The sequence below is a fragment of the Peromyscus leucopus genome, chromosome 15 (genome assembly GCF_004664715.2).
Source record: "Peromyscus leucopus breed LL Stock chromosome 15, UCI_PerLeu_2.1, whole genome shotgun sequence".
NCBI lineage: Eukaryota > Metazoa > Chordata > Mammalia > Rodentia > Cricetidae > Peromyscus > Peromyscus leucopus.
In genome coordinates this window covers 54,351,530-54,371,986 of record NC_051076.1, presented here as the reverse complement: position 1 = coordinate 54,371,986, position 20,457 = coordinate 54,351,530, and the positions used below count along the sequence as shown (strand labels likewise).

Below are 20,457 nucleotides of genomic sequence, written 5' to 3'. Positions count from 1 at the left end.
AGTCTTGCAGTTGTCGTGGTCTTCTGCGCTTTCTCTTATGTTTAGGAACTATAAGTGTGTACATCATACCTGGCTGGGTAAATGTTTCTATTTATGGTCAGTTAGAATCTAAACCTGGCTGGGATTCACTACTTTCATTTTATCTTATTTTTATTTTATGTGTGTGGGTGTTTTCCTACATGTATATCTGCACCATGTGTGTACAATGCCTGTGTAAGGCAGGATTCCCTATAACTGCTGTGAACCACATGGGTGCTGGGAATTGGACTCCAGTCCTGAAAGAGCAGCTAGTGATCTTACCCACTGCATTTTAGTAAACTTAATAATTTCAAAAAAGTGCTTAAGCTGTATTTTTTTTTATATTTCTTGTAAGCTGGTATTCATGCATTTTCGTAGGAATCAGCATTTATCACATTTTTACTTACTTAATTAAATCTGTAATAATGGTTTATTTTTTCAACCATGCTTCCCCTTTCCTTTTTTCCCCTTTTTTAATCGTTTCTTTGTGTGTGTACCCACATGCACATGAGTAGTGTTTTCAGACTTCAGCAGCATATTTCAAAGAAAATGATAGATGATAAGAAATGTACATCCTGCCCACTACTTAGGCTTTTAATTTTAACTTGCCTAATCTGAAAGCTGTTTCAACAATGGTTGTGTTTTCTCTCACGTTTTTAGGTGCTTTGTCCGAGGTGTGATATTGGCCTTTTGGGGTTGAAAAGGAAACAGAGAAAGTTGAAGGAGCCCCTACCAAGTGGGAAGAAGAAAAGCACCAAACTAGAGAGTCTGAGTGACCTGGAGAGGGCCTTAATGGAAAGCAAAGAGACCGCCTCAGCTGTGCGTAGTAATGTCTTTTTCTGGCTTGTTTTGGGGAGGGTAGTTTCTTGCCCTTTTAGGTACTGGTAGGAGTATTGGCATGGTTTGTAGAATAACTTGAAACGTGCTTGAGTTTGCCGAAAGGATTTTTTAAAATTGTGAGGTTTAAAGATAGCTGATAGGGCCAGGCTGTGGTGGCACACACCTTTAATCCCAGTAATTGGGAGGCAGAGGCAGGTGGGTCTCTGGGAGTTGGAGTCTAGCCAGGTCTACAGAGCGAGTTCCAGGACAGCCAAGGCTACACAGAGAAACCCTGTCTTGTAAAAACAAAAACAAAAACACTGATTTGGTGGTCAAACACTTGCCTGGCATTAATGAGTTCCTGAATTCTGCAAAATAATAAAATACAAGACATCCCCAGAGGTGCATAAAATTTGGAGTAGGCTATCCAATCTGAGTCTTCATTTGTTTGAGATGGGCCAGGCTGGCCTCTGCCTCGTGAGTGTTGGGATCAAATGTGTGTGTTACCATGCCTGACTCAGTCTGAGTCTTGAATATTGAGAATGCATATCGGTTTATCTAGAAATACTAGTTAGGAGATCAAGGCTGCCAGAAAGGTGAGACAAGTTAACTTGTTAACTTGCCATAGGAGATACTTTAAAAGTATACCAGAGCTGGGTGGGGTGAGACTCAGGAGGCAGAGGCAGGTGGATCTGTGAGTTCCAGGCCAGTCAGTTATGTAATAAGACCCTTTCTCAAAAAATTTGTGTGTGGAGCATAATGTCCTGATGAAAAGGGAATAGCTGTGAGATTTGGGTGCTTTAATGACAGAGCATCGTCTGGTATTGCTCAGTGGGTGAAGGAGGGCCTTGACAAAAGCTGGAGCATTGCCTCTTAAAAATATAGTCTTATGCTGGGCGGTGGTGGCACAGCCTTTAATCCCAGTAATTGGGAGGCAGAGACAGGTGGATCTCTGTGAGTTTGAGGCCAGCCTTGGCTACAAAGTGAGTTCCAGGACAGCCAGGAAACCCCCCCCCACACACAAAAAAAAATTATAGTCTTGTGTCACTTAACAATGGGATTAATTCTGGGGAATGTATTGTTGGTCAGTTTACTCATTGTATGAGTATCATACCAGCTGATACAGACTAATGTCTATAATGGCAGTAGACAATATAGTCTTAGCAGGATCACTAGTATATACTGTTCTGTAGCAGTAAGTTTCTCTGGTCCTGCCTGGCCCCACTACTAAGGAACAGCAAGATGTCACTAAACTGGTAATGCCACAGCCATGTGGCAACTTATAGATTAATAGAAATGGATTGAGTTCAGTTATAATAGTTAGCAAGCAAGAAGCCTGAGCCATAGATAGGCTCTTCAGTTCATAATTATTATAAGCCTCTATCTGTTTACTTGAGACCAAGCAGCTACTGGACGTGGGTGGGAGAGATTCTTCCCAACAGTGGGGCCGTGTGGGACCAGAGAAACTTTTTGCTATACTGTCCTGTTGACTAAAGCATCATTACACAGCTTGTGACTGAATAAAAACTTCACTGTAGAACTAGACAGAATGAGCCATAGCACAGCACCTTTTCTGCTGTAGCTATTGGACCTCTTGGGGGTCTCACGGAATTGCCTTGCTGTCTTATGAATTTTGACACCTTGGAGTCTTGTCTTCTTTATTAAAGACAGTCAAGTCTTAGGAAAGTTTTGTTTTTCCCTTAGAGTATGTTTGTGTGTCTGCTACTTACTTGAGTACCATTCTGGTGTTTTCAAGGTAGCTACTGTGTCTATGGTTCATTTTATGAAGACTTCATTGGAAATGATAGTTCTTTCCTCGAAACACAAATGCCTATTTCAACTTTGCATCTTTCATAGATTCTAGTGTCTGCCCATCTAGTACATGGGCTCCTTGTCTAAGGATTCTCTTGTGTACATAATCTGTGGATATGGTAAGGTCCTAAGAGGTCAGTCATTTGCTTTCCATGGCTGAAGTGTAGGAGGGAACCTTATTATCATGTATAGCATACATGCATATATATGTACATATCTACTTATATGGACATTACATTAACAAAAATAGGTCTAAATAGACCTTACAGAGATCTGTCTGCCTCTGCCTCCCGAGTGCTGAGATTAAAGGCGTGCACCACCCACCTGTCCCCAGATGGCTTTCTATTTAAGTATTTTGTCAGGGACTAATTTCATAGCCTGTTAATTGCCGTGTTTATCACGTGGATGACTTAGTAGTGAATAGCAGTAGACATAGAGCTGCCGCTGTGGTGACTGCTTGAGCACCCCCAACCTCCATTGTATAGTTCAGGCTGGACTCAAACTTGACCTGTCTTAGTTAGCCTCCTGAGTGCCATGCTTTCAGTCTTGAACTACCACACCTGGCTCTAGACTTTTCTGTCTCGACCTTCCTGAAAGGCCACAAAATCTAAGGGAATGAAAAGTAGTAGAGAAGGTCAGAAATTAGCATACAGAAAGTATCAGTGCCAGTCTTCCCAGAGAAGTAACTACTGAAGGCCATAAGTTTACAAGTGGTGTAGGTTAAGTGATTACACACTGTATCTACTATGTGCAAGGCAGAGAGTGTTTTGTCTCATCTCTCTCATTTGATTCTCATCATGGACCTTGTGTGGTACATATTGTTGGCATATTCATTTTGTGCATGCAGAAATTTAGTGATAGTGGAATGTGGCTTATCTTGCTCCAGATTTGAGTGTAGATAATAGTCTACTCTGGAGCCCATCTAACTTAGCATCTTGAGTTGTGGAGGAGGGATAGTTCTCCATGACAACATCCTTGATGGCTAACTCCTTTTCAGATGGCCACTCTTGGGGAAGCTCGCCTAAGAGAGATGGAAGCTTTGCAGTCCCTCAGATTTGCCAATGAAGGGAAATTGCTGTCCCCTGTTGACGATGTGGAGATGAAAGTCTGCCTGTGTCAGAAGACTCCAGCGATGCCCATGATCCAGTGCGAACTCTGCAGGGATGCTTTCCACACTAGCTGTGTAGCAGTACCCAGTATTTCACAAAGCCCCCGGATTTGGCTTTGTCCTCATTGTCGGAGGTCAGAGAAGCCGCCATTAGAGAAAATTCTGCCCCTGCTGGCCTCCCTACAGCGAATTCGAGTCCGTCTTCCTGAGGGGGATGCACTTCGCTTTATGATTGAAAGAACCGTGAACTGGCAACATAGAGCCCAGCAACTGCTTTCTTCAGGGAATCTAAAACTTGTACAAGACCAAGCGGGCTCTGGACTGTTGTTTAGCAGATGGCAGGCCTCAGCAGGACAGACCCCAGAGACAAACAAGGTGAGCCTGGGTTTGTAGGGTGTTGACCTCCGCATAGCTCCGTGGTTCCGTCGGCTGTTGCCCTTCCTGAGAGCATCTCTCCTCCTGTCACATGCATTCATGGCACTTACTTACCTGTCACTTCTCTCTGTAGGGGCCATTCACCTCTGCTCTGTCCCTAATTGTCAGAAGTTTTTGTTTGTTTGCCTTAAAAATTACCATTCTTGACTATTCCTGTGTGTGCTCCTGCACATGCACGCATTGGGGGCACTGCCTAAGGAGGAACGTCTGAAGGCCGTTTCTGTCCAACAGTTCTCTCCTTTGCCTTCCTTCCCATGGCTTGTTCTGAGAACTCTGGCCATCAGGCTTATGCAGCAAGCCATCAAGCAGGCCCTGCTCTTTGTTTTTGAGATGAGGCCTCACCTAGGTCAGACTGGTCACAAACACACTGTATCTGAGGATGTGCTGAGCTTTTGTCCTCTTGCCTCTATCTCCTGAGTGCTGAGGTGAAAGGCCTGTGAGATGATTGGGTTCTGGGGACTCAGACTAGGGCTTCGGGCATGAGTCAAACTTTGACCAGCTGAACTGCACCCCCCTGTCAGGAGTCTTAAGCATCCTCTTCTGTTGTGCACACGTGCACTTCATTCTGTTAACCTGTATGCATGTTTAATTTATGCATATCCTTTTAAGTTTTTACTTGATTGAAATTTTTTTCCTTTCATGTAAATGACTGTAGAGAGGGAAACCACCACCTTCTTTGTTCTTTTAGCCTTTCAAGGGAGAATAGCATTTGAAGGGTTCAGATGCATTTGCACATCTTTGTGTAGGTTTGTGTGTGTAGGCCCCTGGGCAGATTCCTTAGGAGTTTTCTACCTTGCTTTTTTGAGACAGGCTTTCTCACTAGAATCCAAGGCTCACCAGTTAAGCTAGCTTGCCTGGCCACTGGGCTCCAAGGATCTGCTTGTCCCCTACTCTCTGGTGCTGGGATTCACTACTAGTACATGCTACCATGCCTAACTTATTGTTTGGTCTGTTCGTTTGCTTGCTTTAATGTGGGTGCTGGAGATCAAACACATGTGTTCATGCTTATGACAAACACGTTACAAACTGAGCTCTCTCCCCGAGTTCCTATTCATGATCTTATTATCAAGAGGTAGATTCTCTGACCATGTTGCAGTGCATGGTCAGTTTCCCGGTCTGCTGTAGATGGGCTGCTGGAAAAGAGGGAAGAGAAAAGACAGTGCAGTTAGAATGGCAAGTCAATCTTAGCCGGGTGGTGGCGGCGCACACCTTTAATCCCAGCACTCAAGAGGCAGAGAGGCAGGCGGATCTCTGTGAGTTCGAGGTGAGATCCAGGAAAGGCACAAAACTATGCAGAGAAACCCTGTCTCAAAAGACCAAAAAAAAAAATTAAGATTTATTATTTATGTGTAGGTGTGCTTTTGCCTGCATGTACATGTGTACCACGTGTGTGCCTGGTGCCTGCAGAGGTCTGAAGAAGGCACTGGATTCCCCTGGAACTGGAGTTGCACTATGTGGGTGTTGGAAGTTGAACCCAGGTCCATTGCAAGAACAAGTGCTCTTAACTGCTGAGCCAACCCTGCAGCCCCTTTAAATTGTTTTTACAATTATGTGTTTGTGTACTTCTACCCAGGAACCCGCTCTCTCCTTCCATCCTGTGAGCCCTGGTCATTGAACTCAGGTCATTTGGCATGGTTGCAAGCACCTTACCTACTGAGCCATTTTGCTGGCCCCTATCCCAATATATTTCTGTAACAAAGATATTTACACACTGGGCATGGTAGAACTCACCTGTATCCTTAGCTGTTCAGAAGACTGAGGCAGTAAGGATCATTTGAGCATGGGAGGTTTTTTAGACCAGGCTGGACAATGTAGAGACCCATCTCTCTAAACAACTCGAGGCATAGCCTGGTGTGTTTGCCTGGCTGGGATTTGACTCCCAGCACCACAAAGGAGAGGAAAGGAGGAGAGAGTCACAATTCTTGGGCTTGGCTGATCACAGATACGGGAGTTGAGTGCTTACCAGAGCACAGGTAAGGACTGAAAACTGCCTGTCTTACTTCATTTGTTCCTCTTCAGGCTTCTGAAACAGCAAGTGATTCAGTGTTTGCTGCTGTTTGGGTAGCTAGCAGGAGGGCCACTGTATCCCTTTATCAAGAGTATGCTGAGAGGTTAACTTTATTAATGACGGGAAGGACACAATTGTTGCTTGTTTTGGAGACAGGGTTTCATAGAGCCATGGATGTCCTCAAATCCTGGCCCTGCTGTGTCACCCCTCAAGTGCTGGGCTTACAGGTGAATGCCATCCTGCCCTTTGAGTAAAAAAAAAAAGAGTTGCATACACATTGAAACTCTTGAGTTGATCTGTTCTCTCGAGAGAAAATGGTTTCTTTCCCCAATATTTTCACCTCTCTGAGATCAGTCTGAGTAAAATTGAGAAGTTGAATGTCTTTGTTTCTAGGAGGGTTGGTTTGTCCGATGTTGGATGACAGAGGAGACTTAACTGAAAAAATAGTCTTTTATTTGAGAAGCTACTTTCACTGGACTGGTAGGAGTGTTTCCAATCTGTAAAAGCCTTGTAATAAGGTGTTTCTCTTCCGTTAGGTGTCTCAACCTCCTGGTACGACATCCTTTTCCTTGCCTGATGACTGGAACAACAGAAGCTCCTATTTACAGTCTCCCTTCTCTGCTGGACAGAGTTGTGTCCCCCTTCATGGTTTGTATTTTAGTTATATATTTCTAGATAGTAACAGGCCATCTTGCCTAGGTTTTGTAATAGATGATCTGTTATCCTAAAGAACTGTATGCTTGCCAGGTATTGTGTTGCATATGTATAACATCAGCATTCAGGAGGCTGAGGCAGGAGGATTATGAGTTCAAGGCCTTTTGAGCTACATAGCAAGGTCCTGTTCCAAAAATAACAAACCCAAACCAAAGACCTTTATTACTATGGGATGTTTCTACATAGTGAAGTGATGGCTCTTTCTTGAAGATTTATAAATGCGAAGGATACAGGAATGCATCCTCTGTCACTCTTAGGGATAACACTAAGCACCATGTATTTTGGTCAGATGCTAAGTCACGGACTACCTTCTTGTTTTAGACTTTAGAGGATAATAGAGGGACCCCATATTTGAAACCCACCTCCTTCCTCTTTTTTTCCTTCTCCTTCAGATAAGGCCTCAAATGCCTCAAATGTTTAGTCAAAAATGATCCTTTTTTTTTTTTTTTTTTTTTTTTTTTAAGCATTTTTATTTATTTTTATTCTATTGGTGTGGATGTTTTGCCTGCTTGTATGTCTACCATATGCATGCAGTGCCTACAAAGGCCATCAGATCCCTGGGACTGTAATTACAGATAGTCCTGAGCCACCATGTGGGTACTGGGAGTTGAACCTGGGCCCTCTGGAAGAGCAGCCAATGCTCTTAACTTCTGAGCCACCTCTCCAGCCCCAAACAATGATCTTGAACTCATGGTCAGATTCTACCTGTCAAGTGCTGGGATTATAATTACAAGTGTGTACTATCACACCTGGTTTTCTCTTCCCCTTTCTCCTCACCCTCGTCCTCTTTTTCTTCTGTGCTCGCACATGTGTGTGTGTGTGTGTTTGAGATGGGGGTTTCATTAGCCAGAGTTGGCCACAAACTCCCTATGTAGCTGAGGATGAACTTGAACTCTTGATCCTCCTACTTCCATATCTGAGGTGCTGGGATTGATTATAAGTGTGTACCACCATACATAGCCCTCCTTAGAGTTCTGCCTAAAGCTTCAGTGACCCTTCGTCATTCTTATCAGTGTGTTTAGTCATGTGGGCTGAGCTCCTTGCTCTACTCAATTTGTTGATGCTCTAGGCTAGCAGTTTCTTCTTCTTGTCTGTCCTCGAGCTTGCAGAGAGAACCTGTCTCTGCCTCTCAAGTGCATGTGCCATCACCACCTGGCCCACCTTGTAGGCCAGCAGTTTCTTTTGTGATAGTGAAATCTGTCAACACAGAAGACAGGATCTGTTTTGTATTAGCAATAGGTAAAGATTGAATTCTGATGGAGTGGGTATTTCCTTGGAACCAAAGTCTTAGGAATCTACCCTAGCCTCTCTTTGTTGTATTGTGGTGTCTTAGTTAGGGTTTCTATTGCTGTGAAGAGACACTATGACCGCAGGAAAAACGTGTAATAAAGGGAAAACATGTATAACTGGGGTGACTTACAGTTCAGAGGTTTAGTCCATTATGATCATGGTGTGATATGGTGATGTTCTGGCATACATGGTGCTGGAGAAGGAGCTAGAGTCCTACATCTTCAACTGCAGGTACAGGAAGTGAACTGACACCAGGCGTGGCGGGAGCATGTATGAGACCTCAAAGCCCGCCCCACAGTGACACACTTCCTCCAACAAGGCCACACCTCCTACGAGTGCCACTCCCTATGAACTTATGGGGGCCAATGACATTCAAACTACCACATACGGTTTAGGCACATTATGTAAACCTAACAAACTGACCACAATGAAAGGCAGAGGTGGCATGGGGACAGTCTTGTGTGCCTGACAAGCTTAAATGTGTACGTACTAAATCTCTCCGTTTCCGTTTTGATTGGGTTTGTTTTGAACAGGTGTGAGTCTAGAAGTGAATGAGCTGTTGATGGAAGCCCAGCTGCTCCAGGTGTCCCTTCCTGAAATTCAGGAGCTTTATCAGACTTTACTTGCAAAGCCAAGCTCTGCTCAGCAGACTGACCGAAGCTCACCAGTCAGAGCCAGTAGTGAAAAGGTGAGTGACAGGCTGCCAGGGAGCAAGTCTGCAGCAAACTGTGTACCTCACAGCTCTGTTCTGTAACAGGACAGACCCTGAAAGAAACATCTGTGACAGCTTGGGTGTCACAGCTTAGATTGTTGATGTCTCAGTTTTTCCTTTTTTCCTCTTTTAGAGACCTGTTCTCATCACTCCATTGAGATAGTATAGTGAGAAGTAGGATTATTTTGCTCTGTAGAAGCAATGCTATAAGATGAAAATTATAGCTGAAAAGGCCTTTTGTTAGTAAAGATTTTAAAGATGCTAGATAACAATTGCTTTTCTTCTCCAAACCAGGAGGCTAAGACTGTGGATGGAGAGGCTGAGAGTGTTTATCTTAGGTGCTGAAAGACATGTAATGTCCTGTTCCCCATCCCGCCTCCCCTCACCACTACCCTTCTCCTGTGTATTTTTGTATGATGTGTGTTTATGTGTATACGTTTCTGCTGCATGTGGATCCTTGATTGCTCTCTACCGGATTCATTGAGATAGGATCTCTGAATTGGACAAAGAGCTTGCAGATGGGCTATTCTTGCTAGCCATCTTGTTCCAGGGATCCCTTGTCTCTACCTTACAAGGCTGAAACCACAGACAAGCCACCACAGCCATTGAGTTATTGACATGGATTTGGGGGGCTCCCTTTGGTCCTTTTGCTTTCATGGCAAGAACATTAACTGCTCTGCCATTTCCCCAGCCCCTATAATGTCCTGTGTCTCAAAATAGTTAAGAAGCCTCTGCTCCCTTCTAGCTCTGTAAGGAGCCTGTCACACACAAAGCCCCCCAGAATATAGTCAGGATAAAAAAAGGACTAGGAAAACTGAAGCCACAATGAAAAGATCCACATGGAAGGTGCCCTGAAGACTGATTACAGACTGAGTTAATCAGTGAATTTTACTTCTGAAAGGGTTAGAATGTATGTCCTTCACAAACAGAACAGCTAGTCACTCACTCAAGGTAAAAAGAAGGGTCTTCTGGTGCCAGTGGGCCACCTTGAGGGTCAGTCCTGTCGCTAACACCCTTTCCCAGTGCTCCCCCGTTCACAAACAGTGAGGAGGGATCCTGGAAGTTAAGCTGGTTGTTCTTCAGGACTAGGAGTGAAGAGATGGTATGGTAGTAGTTAGGAAGCAATATATACTGAAGGGTCATTTGGTCTTGGTTGTGTATTTTCTTTAGTTGCATCAGTTTTAGTAATGGGCAAACTGAAGGCTAAAATTGAATTGCCATCTCCCACCAGAATGATTGCCTTCGAGGGAAACGAGATGGAGTCAACAGTCTTGAGAGAAAACTGAAGAGACGCCCAGAAAGAGAAGGCCTTCCCAGTGAACGGTGGGATCGAGTTAAAAAAATGCGGACCCCCCAAAAGAAGAAAATCAAATTGAGTCACCCCAAGGACATGAACAATTTCAAATTAGAAAGAGAGCGTAGCTATGACTTAGTCCGTAATGCTGAAACTCACTCCCTGCCCTCAGACACATCCTACTCCGAACAGGAGGACTCTGAGGATGAAGATGCCATCTGTCCAGCTGCGAGCTGCCTGCAGCCAGAAGGAGATGAGGTCAGTGAGGTTTGGGCCATAGAGGACGTGCTTTCCCTTAACTCAGACACCCTGTAAGCTAGACCTCATCTCCTTGGGTCTTTCTCCTCTGCTTGTCTGCTTTGAGCTGATCTGAAAGGATTGCTCAGTTTCCCCTACTGATATCTCTGCTTTTAACCATCGGTCCTGGGTCTCCTCCCTTTTCTTGAAGAAACTCTGGTTCTTCCCTTTTTTCCTTCTCTCGCTCCTCCAGCTTTCGCCATCCCGGCGCCCGGAAGGTGGGAGGGATGCTGATGGAGTGCCCTTGTGCTTACGGCCACAGGGCAGCACTGTCTACCCCAAAGCAGGCACAACCTGAAGAGTGACTCTGCCTCGGTTGCTTGGCGGTGGGACAGCTACACTCTGTGGTTAGCTGTTGTGCCGGAGGCCCCAGTGCTGGCACAGTGGCCGTTAGTGGCAAACGGCCCGAATGTCTTGAGGCTGGCCTGCCCAATTTTGAATGGCATTTTTTTCCTCTGAACACCCCATCTCCCTGCTCTTTGTAACCAGGTGGACTGGGTCCAGTGTGATGGCAGCTGCAATCAGTGGTTTCATCAGGTCTGTGTTGGTGTCTCTCCAGAGATGGCAGAGAAGGAAGACTACATCTGTGTGCGCTGCACTGCAAAGGACGCACCAAGCCGAAAGTAAAAACAAAACACACTCACTTCCTGTAATTCAGGACTCCAACAAGAAGCTCTCCTCAATCTCAGCAAAGCTACAGGACTGGGTCAAGCCAGCCTGTGCACGGTGCTATTTCTATTCCTTGCGGGATCATTTTTCCAGAACTCTTTGAAAAAAAGAAAAAAAAATAACTAAAAAAAATTTTGACACTTTTTGTATTTTTTTCCTTAAGAGCTGTTTGTGGTTGTTGAAGTTTAAAATGCTGACTGTTTTTTGCAGGGGTCTCTACCGATTTCGAAGGTATTGGAGTTTGCACCTTTTCGTGTACAGCATTAACATTATACTTCTGCCTGGGATTTACCGGCTTAAGAGTCCAACTCAGTTTCAGGGCCCAGAAAGGGCATCAGAATTCCAGTAACCCTCTGAGCAACTGTTCTCCTTCACTCTGTTACCACACTGGGGGAATTTAAGTTTTTCACTTTGGGGTTTATGTTCCTTTCTTTCTTTGCTTCCTTTTCTTTCTGGTAGGCTAGGTTTATTTATCTGAGCAATAACTTCTATGTTGGTTTCAGTGGCTGGAATTAAAACAAAACAAACTTCTCAACAGTGTGTTGGTGCTTTAGCATTCGGTTAATGTACAGGACGCAAATGTCTGGTTTCTAGTGTCACTGATGAACTAGTGATGTAGAAAGAGACTGCGCTGTAAGTCATCACCACGGCTGTCGTTTGCCTTTGTCCCTGCCCATTTCTTTCTTTTTTTTTTTTTTTTTTTAAGATTGTATCATATGTTGCAGTTTATATTGTGGAATAATAAATCCTTGGTCCTATTGTAACACTAGACTACAGCGTCTTCTGCCCTCGACCTTGTGGGCCTACAGAACCAGGAAGGGTTGCTTGCTTTTGCTTCTCCCCAGGCAGGCTGCAGCAGAAATGTGTTTGCTTCAAACTTGCAGAGATTCTCTCTTTATAGCCTGATTCTTTACATGGGCCCTTGCCTTCATGCCCCGCTAATAAAGAACCCCTGTCTTCAAAGACCAGAGCCAGTCCTTCAAGCCATGCTCTTTATAAATAAGCTCTCAGAATGTTGAAGTTGTCCCTACATCACTCCAGAACTTCAAATAAGTCCTTATGGAATGCTTTTTGATCGTATTTGAATTGTCAGGGAAATTTGGTTGAGAGTTAAGATGCTGTGATTCATCATCTTAGAGAGTTGGTTTTATTGTATCAGTTGAAGCAAAACTTGGGACTACCAGCCCTCCCTGCCTGGGATTCCTTTCCCACCTCTGTATTTCCATCCATCCTTACTGGTTGTGGACCCCCCCAGCTGTTGCCCTCCATTCTGCAAAGGGAACAGTTCGCGGTGAGCAGAACGTCAGGCTCCTGCTTCCTTGTCCTAAATTGTCCCAGACCCTTGTTTTCCTCACTGTCTATAGCCATAAGCCTGATGGTGGGTAGAACTAGTAGATCTTTAATAAAACATCAAAAACCAGTTTGTGATGTAGCAGAGATTTAAATGTACTGTCCCTCTTATGCAATGCAGATGATTAAATCTGTTTAAGAATAATCCTATTAATCTGCAGTGTCCTGCAGTTGCTGTGATGTTTTTTCTTGTCTTTAAAAGGGCACTCTGAAGGCCAGGGGTGCAGCTCTGTGGTAGAGCATTTGCCTAGCATAAGCAAGACCCTAGATCCCATCCCCTGCACTACCAAAAGCAAAAAAGGCTCGAAGAATAAAGGACTGCTGCAAAAATAAAGTCTGACTTTACCCATCTAGTATAAGCCTTCCTTCCCTCCAGGTCTTATAGTAGTTTGGTTTGCTCATTTGAGATAAGAGTTTCATGTGGCCCCAAGCTGGCCATGTAGCCAAGGGTGACATTGAACTTGTGGTTGTCCTGCCTCTACCCCTGAATTCTGGGATTACAGGTGTACACTACCATGCCTGATTCATGTGGTGCCAGGGAATCAAACTGAGAAGGCCTTGTGCCCAGGCAATCACTGTACCTTGTGCACAGTCTCTGATATTAGCATCCTTGCTGGGATAGCTGCTAATTCATTAGTGGGGGATTTGAACTGTCTCCTCTCCAAGAGGGAATCATGTTTTTCTTTTCTTTCTTTTTTTTTTCGTTTTTCTTTTTTAATGTGTCAAGTTGATAACACTGAGTGTCAGCTACACAAAATCATACTATGAGTCAAAATCAAATGACACCTAGGTTTTCTTCAGTTCTTTAAATGTTTATCTATGCTACTTTGTGCAGTATCAAATACTGCAGATGTTAGAGACATTTGGTTTCCAACTTAGGCCACCTGACTATAGACTAAGACTTTATCAAAAAATTACACTTCATTATGCATTAGCTTTGAAGCTTGCTGATACTTTAGTAGTGGTTCTCAACCTATCCTATGGGTCGAGAGCCCTTTAGCCAACCTATCTCCAAAGATATTTACAGTACAATTCATAACAATACCAAAATTACAGTTCTGAAATAGCAAAGAAAATTTTATGGTTGAGGGGTCACCACAGCATGAGGGACTATATTAAAGGGTCACAGCTTTAGGAAAGTTGAGAACCACTGCCTTAGAGGAACGTTGGATATGTTGAGAAAAGGTAAAATGGCCAGTGACTTGAGTTTCTGTCTTAGTGGCCCTGCAGTCCCTGTGCTTGGAGGAGAGAGGGTTAGAGTGTGAGTCAGGGTAGGCAGTGAATGGGCAAACATCAAGATTAGAGAACTCTAGCAAAGGCCGGAATAGGACGCGCCACCTCACTTCAGGAACTTAACTGGAAGGATTCTTATGCAGAGTGAAGAGCTCATTTTCCTTGAAGCTCAGAGCTGGTGACACTGGTTTGACCTGACTGTCAAGAGGCTCCCTTGGGGCTGGGAGAGTGCAGCACCACTTCCAGTGGGGGACAGTCATACAAGCCTGCTTCATTCTGTGCTGAGACTTAGGACAATGAGATGCTCTGGAGATGTCATTTCTTAGAGTACCTGTCAGCATCTGTGAAACCCTCATCTTGATGCCCCAGCACTGCGCACACGTACACACACACACAGTATGGTGGCACATGCATGTGATCCCAAAGAGGATTTTGCCTCCATTCAAGGCCAGCCTGGGTCAAGTAGCAAGACCCTGTTTAAAAACAAAACAAAAAACCTAGAGAGAGATTAATATCTTCTGATTTGGTAGAAGTGGTGAAGATGTACCTAGCTTGCCCACCATTAAACAGTGTGGTGGCACACACTTGTAGTCTCCGCACCCAGGAGGATTGTGTGAGGCCATCCTGGGTTTCGTACTAGACTGCCTCCGAAAGCTGAGACAGTAAGACAGCTTTGGGGTGCTCTGTGACTGGCTGGAGGACAGTAGATGCTTCCCTGGCAGTGGCTGAAACGGGGTTTCTCTCAGCAGGGCTACACTCCAAAGGTCTGTTTGGTCGAGTCACTTGCTTTCCTCCCTTTACCTGGGTGTCAGGGATGGAATTGGGCTGCCAGGCTTCTGCACCAAGCACCTTTCCTCATGAGCCACTCCAGCCCTGAGGCCTTTGTAGTGGATTTCTACATTTCCCTCTTCCCACTGATAATCGGGATGAAGGCCTGCTTATGTCTTGAAACAGGCATGAAGAGTTATTTAGCGCCCGTGGTTGTTTTCCTGGGCCCAGTCCTGCTGGGGTTCTCCATGTAACTGACTGAATAGATTCCTATGTACTTGTAATGGGGTAAACAGGCATTTTAAACTGATCACTACACATTAAGCCAGAGCTGGTCATTCAGTAACAAACTGACGTGTTAGTCTGTGCTATGCGTCGGCCTATATTAAAATCTTCTCATGAGCTGGGGATGAAGCTCAGAAAATGCTTGCCTAGCATGAGTGAGGCCCTGAGTTTGGTTTCCTCCTGCCACGATGCTGCAGAAATAATCTGGGATACTGCTTGTGGAGAAGAACTTCAGAAGAGCAGCGAAGATGCTATCATTGGGAGCTCCATTTGGGGTGTCCTTCCTCAACAGTGACTGAAACACCAGTGTTTATGGCTTCTCCCGTGGTGGCCTTCTGTCCTCAGTCCTTTGCATGTGGCTCAAATTTCTCATCTTTGTCTGAGAGGCTTCATGTGTAACCTGTAAAGAAAATGCTGCTAAAAAGTTCTAAACAAAAATGGTATAAAGCAATACTGTTGTAAATCCATTTTCCAGGCATAATCAATTTGTAAGGTATATTTCACTCTTTGCAGACTTATGTAAACAAAATTCGTGTTTAAGCATTACATAAGAATGTTTCTGTACATTTCCATCAGCATAAAAAGCCAGCCAGCACTCCCAGTTTGGTTTCTGGGATAAAGTGTAGAGGGCTGTGATCTGGTGAGTTCGGATATGCTTTGAATTTTTGGGATAACCGTCCTTGCAATGGAAGAATGGAATAATGAGGTTCTTGATCTGTTCCAGGTGATTAGAGACCACAGGGCTGTTCTTTCTGTTTGATAGAAACACAGAAATGTCAGTTACCTTGAACATTGCTTCCAATGTAAGATAGACCAACCAATTTATTAGTCCTGGCAAGCTTCATGCAAGAAGTTGATCTGCCTCTGCCACCTGCCCCTACCAATGCTTTCCCACTGCCTGGCTGTGCTGGGAGCATGCACAAAAGAAAGCCTTTGTACGTGTGATCTGGGCTGCTGGGCTGCCCTTCATCATAACCAGGTTCATTCATTATACTTTGAAGTTGATTTGGGATGAGGGCCTGCACAGGCTGTAAGTGCTCCATTGGCAAAGACCATGCGCATGGTCTACTAGGGGAATGCAGAAGTGGAGTGGAGGGTAGTCCCAGGTGCTAAGAGTTGCCTGGTGTTTCCAAGTGAGTCAAAGCTCTTGCAAGGCATCCGTCCTAAGCTCTCAGGAGACAAATCTCGGTTAAGATGAATGTAACCTGCAGCTTTCCTGATCCAACTGGAAGTTTTCTCACCTTAGCCCCACCCTGAGTGGAAGGAACAAATGTTTCATACATGTGGAGACCAGAGGTTAGCATAGTCCTGGCAGAAGTGAACTTTGGGAAGGGGATTTAAGAACAGTTTTCTGTCTCCCTACTTCTTTGACCAAAACTTCCTGCAGGTTCCAGAGACTTAAGATTATTGTCACCAACCAGCCATTGTTTATGTGTGTGGCCCTAGTGTGAAGTGCCATGTGGAGAAGTCTTAAAACCTAGTGGTCGTGTTTGGTCTTAAAATGGCCACCCTCTGAGTAAAATACCTCCTGGTCAGATTCCTCTGCAACAGAACACATGATCAGGGCTGTGTGCCATGACTACTCACCAGGCAGGAAGCAGGTCCTGGGTACTAGCTTCTGGTCACTGCCATGCCTTGGAAAACTGAGAGGTCATGGTGACTTTGAGGCCCTGGTTCCTTGCACTCTCTGTTTCTATCTAGCATATCCTCACCTTTCCACCCACTGAGTGAGCAAAAGCAAACCAGTGGAGTAGTGTGGGGTTGGGGTATGTGGGGCGGCAGTCCTTGGATGAGTGTTCCACTGCTGATTTTCCAGGTTAACTCAGCCTGATCGCTGACTGCCACTCCAGCGTGGCCACCAGATAGCACTATTTTGCTTCCTTGAGTGCTATGGAGCCTTTTGATATTTAAGTTTATCCTGTTTAGTGGCCAAAAGGAGGGAAACAAATTAGTGAGTTTAGGCAACCTTTGATAAGATTATCAGTGGTTTAAAGGCTCCAGGTTTTCCTAGGGGAGAAAATACTGTGCATCGGATCAGTCACTTGCCATGTTGCAACAGAATACCTGACACAGCTTTTTTTGGATCGTAGTTTGGGGGCATGGTCCACCATGGTGTGGCTTCAGCGGTAGCTTGAGATTTCATCTGCGGCCAGGAAGCAGAGAGGGGAATAGCAATGCTCAACCTAGAAGAACCACTAATAGACATGCCCAAAGATTTGTCTCCGAGTTCTTCTTACCCCATCAAGCTGATAATATAAACCATCATAATTGCCTTCTCCAAATTCTGTCTTTGAGTAGGTTTATGTACTGACTACAGGAAGAACAGAGGTCCTATTTTGAGAACAGTGGGCACTTACTGAGGGGCCAGAATTGCTAGGTCCTAAGGAAGTGATCACCCCTAGGACAGCCTGGAGCCTTGGGGAAGCTGTTGTTAAGGATGTGTGACTTGAACTGGGGTATCGAACCTGTGTGAGGCTTGAAGCCAATTCCTAGGTTTTGCCATTGTATCATAACCACACTTTTTTGTTTTTTTGAGACAAGATTTCTTTGTGTAGTCCTAGCTGTCCTGGAACTCATTTTGTAGACAAGGCTGGCCTTGAACTCACAGAGATCTGCCTGCCTCTGCTTCCCAAGTGCTGGGATTAAAGGCATGTGTCACTACCACCACCGGGTGACTGCCACACTTTTTTTTTTTTTTAAGATTTATTTATTTTTATGTGCATTGGTATGTCTGTGTGAAGATGCCAGATCACCTGGAACTGGAATTATAGACCGTGAGCTGCCATGTGGGTGCTGGGAATTGAACTCTGGTCTTTTGGGAGAGCAGTCAGTGCTCTTAACTGCTAAACTATCTCCAGCCCCAGCAACCACACTTTTTAAAGTTTTTATCGCATTTGTGTGTGAGAACATGAGTGAGGGGGTCAGGACAACTTGGAGTTGGCTCTACCACATGGGTCCCAGGGGTGAACTTTGGTTGTCAGGCACAACGATAAACCCCTTTACACACTGAGCCATCTCACTGGCCCTTGTTGAATTTTTAGAAAAATACTTCTGTAGCAAGTCCTACCAAACATGATTCTTAGAGATTTACACACATCTAATCCTTCTAATACAAAGGGGAATTTCCCTGTAGGTAAGCATGGGGTTTTTGCTGTTTTTAATGTGTATGAGTGTCTTGTCTGCACTGTGGTATGTCAGGGAGGTCAGGAGAGGGTGTTGGAGCTCTTGGGACTGGAGCTGTAGGTGGTTGTGAACTACCATTTGGTGCTAGGAACTGTACCTGTGTCCTCTGGAGGAGCAGTCAGTGCTCTTAATCAACAAGCCATATCTCCTTAGCTCCAGGGTGGGATTTTTTTTTTTAAAAAAAAAATATTTATTTTTAATGATGTGTTACGTGTTCACCTCTGTGCTAGAGAAGTCATATCTGGAGCTGGAGTTCCAGGCATCTGTGAGGCACCTTACTGGGAATGGAAGAGTAAATACATTCTCACTGAGCCGTCCCTCCAGCCCTGGGACTTTTTAAAAATGTCTGTGAGAATGTATGCCACGTGTGAGTGGTGCCTTCAGGAGCTAGAAAAAGGAGTAGACTCCTGCCGCTGGAGTGTCCGGCAGCCGTGAGCTGCCCAGAGTGGGCGCCTGGGGAAAGCTGCGTCTTCTGGGAGAGCAGGATGAACTCAACCACTGAGCCTTCTCTTCAGGTCCAAGGTTGGGATTTTGATGCCAAAATTGTGCCTCTAGTCGTGAGCTTTATAGAATTTAAAGTGAGCATGTCTGTTTCTTCCAGATACTTGGACAGCACACCAGTGTTACAAAGGAGAAGGCCACCACCATCTCCAAAGATACTGCTTTTTTTTCTCGCTCAGGAAGATGATGGCTCTTTTCTTAATCTGAACTAACAGCAGTCACTGTTACCTCCCTCGTTTCTAGTTTGTTTTTTTTTTTAAATTTATTTGTATTTTATGTACGTTGGTGTTTTGCCATGGATATTGGGTCCTCTGGAACTGGAATTACGGACAGTTGTGAGCTGCCATGTGGGTACTGGGAATTGAACTCAGGTCCTCTGGAAGAGCAGTCAGTGCTCTTAACCACTGAGCCATCTCTTCAGCCCCTCGTTTCTAGTGTTAATCTAACACAGTGAGACCACTGAGCAGCATGGGAGGTTGGAGAACCATGGGTGTTTTCCAGGCCTGGGGAAGTCACAGGAAACTTCTAACACACGGCAGCAGAGGGCAGCAGAGGACGGGGGCTGGGCTACTTTCCTAGTTCCTAGGGCTGGAGCTGGGCCTGCTGGCGAAGGGCAGGGTAGACTTAGGTCCCCAAGGTCACGCTCCAGCCCTTTGCTCTTAAACTAGACATCAGGATCAGTGTTGCACCTCTCCAAGTTCTTAAGCTCATCTGACCTGCTGTTTGGGGAGGAGATTGGGTTGTAGAATTAAGACTAAAGCGCAGGGTTTGGATTTGTATTCCACCAAATGGTAGAAATCACTTGGTAAATTAGTGATGGTCCATATTATGAGCCCAGCATGTTGAGCATCTCCTGTATTCTCAGAGCTGCACGTCTACATAGAATCTTGGACTCGGAGAACACAGGGAAGCTCACGGTTTAGCATCAGAGGGGCTGTGCAAATAGATCGTAGTTTCTTCGGGCATTTTGTTTTTGAAACTCGATTTCTCTCTGTGTGTAGTCCTGGCTATTCTGGAACTCACTATGTAGACCGAGCTGGCCTTGAACTTAGATCTGCTTGCTTTTGCTCCCGAGTGTTGGGGTTACAGGTGTCAAGAAGTCAAGTCTTCTTGACTTCTTGATATATTGGACATAAGGGAACTTAGAAGAAAACAACAGCAAGGCTTTGAAAAGGCAAACATTGAATTGACGTGATCTGTGTCACTGCCTTTGTGACCTTGCTAAGGATGGGGGCCTGCCACACAAAGTGAGACAGGTTCACGTGATCCTCAGGGCCTGTGGTGGCACATGCCCATAACCCCAGTACTTCAGAGGCTGGGCCAGGAAGATTGCACTTTGAGCTTGCATCCCACTACATATAGATTATCTAGAAAGACTGTATTCAAAACAAAACAAAAAACCTTCCCGGGGACATTCTGTTTTTGTCTGCCTCTCTCTATAAAGTTGGTTTGTTGTGGCTCCCTTAAGCACCATTTAGATCAGAGGTGTTGACTACAAATTGTTTCAGTACAGGCGTTTTCTGAGTGCGGTGAGGTCCTGACTCAGCAGGATCCTTTGATAGTGAGACCAGGTACCAACCTCCAGACAACAGGAGTGGAGAAGCATGGACATGGTCCCAGGAGCCTGCTCAGTCCTGGTAAGGGAAAGGCAGGAACGCGATGGATATCGGGAAAGCTGAGGAAGAAGCAATTGAGATTACAGCATGTAGTGAGTGGCTGGCAGGGAGGAGACTGCTCTGTTGTATCAACTTGTGGTCCAGTGAAGCCCTCTCTATTCTTCAGATAAGGGAACTGGGCAAGTGTTAACCCCAAAGGCCAGCACTGCGGGGCTGACATAAGAGGACCATGAGGACTAGGCCAGCCTGGGATACACTGAGATCATCTCAAAAACAACAAACAACCCAGAAGTCGGGGCAAGGCCACCCAGCTGGTACACACAGGGAGAAGTCAGTCCCAGATTC

The 20,457-nt window shown here is 45.1% G+C and overlaps 1 protein-coding gene across 1 annotated transcript in view; it reads left to right on the top strand.

Annotated features, from left to right (window-relative positions):
- Kdm5b (lysine demethylase 5B) overlaps positions 1–12,676 on the top strand; it is a 77,134-nt gene extending 64,458 nt beyond the window's left edge. Inside the window, exons 22-27 of the mRNA XM_028876625.2 lie at positions 679–837; positions 3,647–4,132; positions 6,737–6,848; positions 8,738–8,892; positions 10,148–10,468; positions 10,997–12,676. Coding sequence (XP_028732458.1) covers positions 679–837; positions 3,647–4,132; positions 6,737–6,848; positions 8,738–8,892; positions 10,148–10,468; positions 10,997–11,134 — 1,371 coding nt within the window. The 3' untranslated portion in view covers positions 11,135–12,676. The remainder of the gene's footprint in view (positions 1–678; positions 838–3,646; positions 4,133–6,736; positions 6,849–8,737; positions 8,893–10,147; positions 10,469–10,996) is intronic.
- The last annotated feature ends 7,781 nt before the right edge of the window (positions 12,677–20,457 follow it).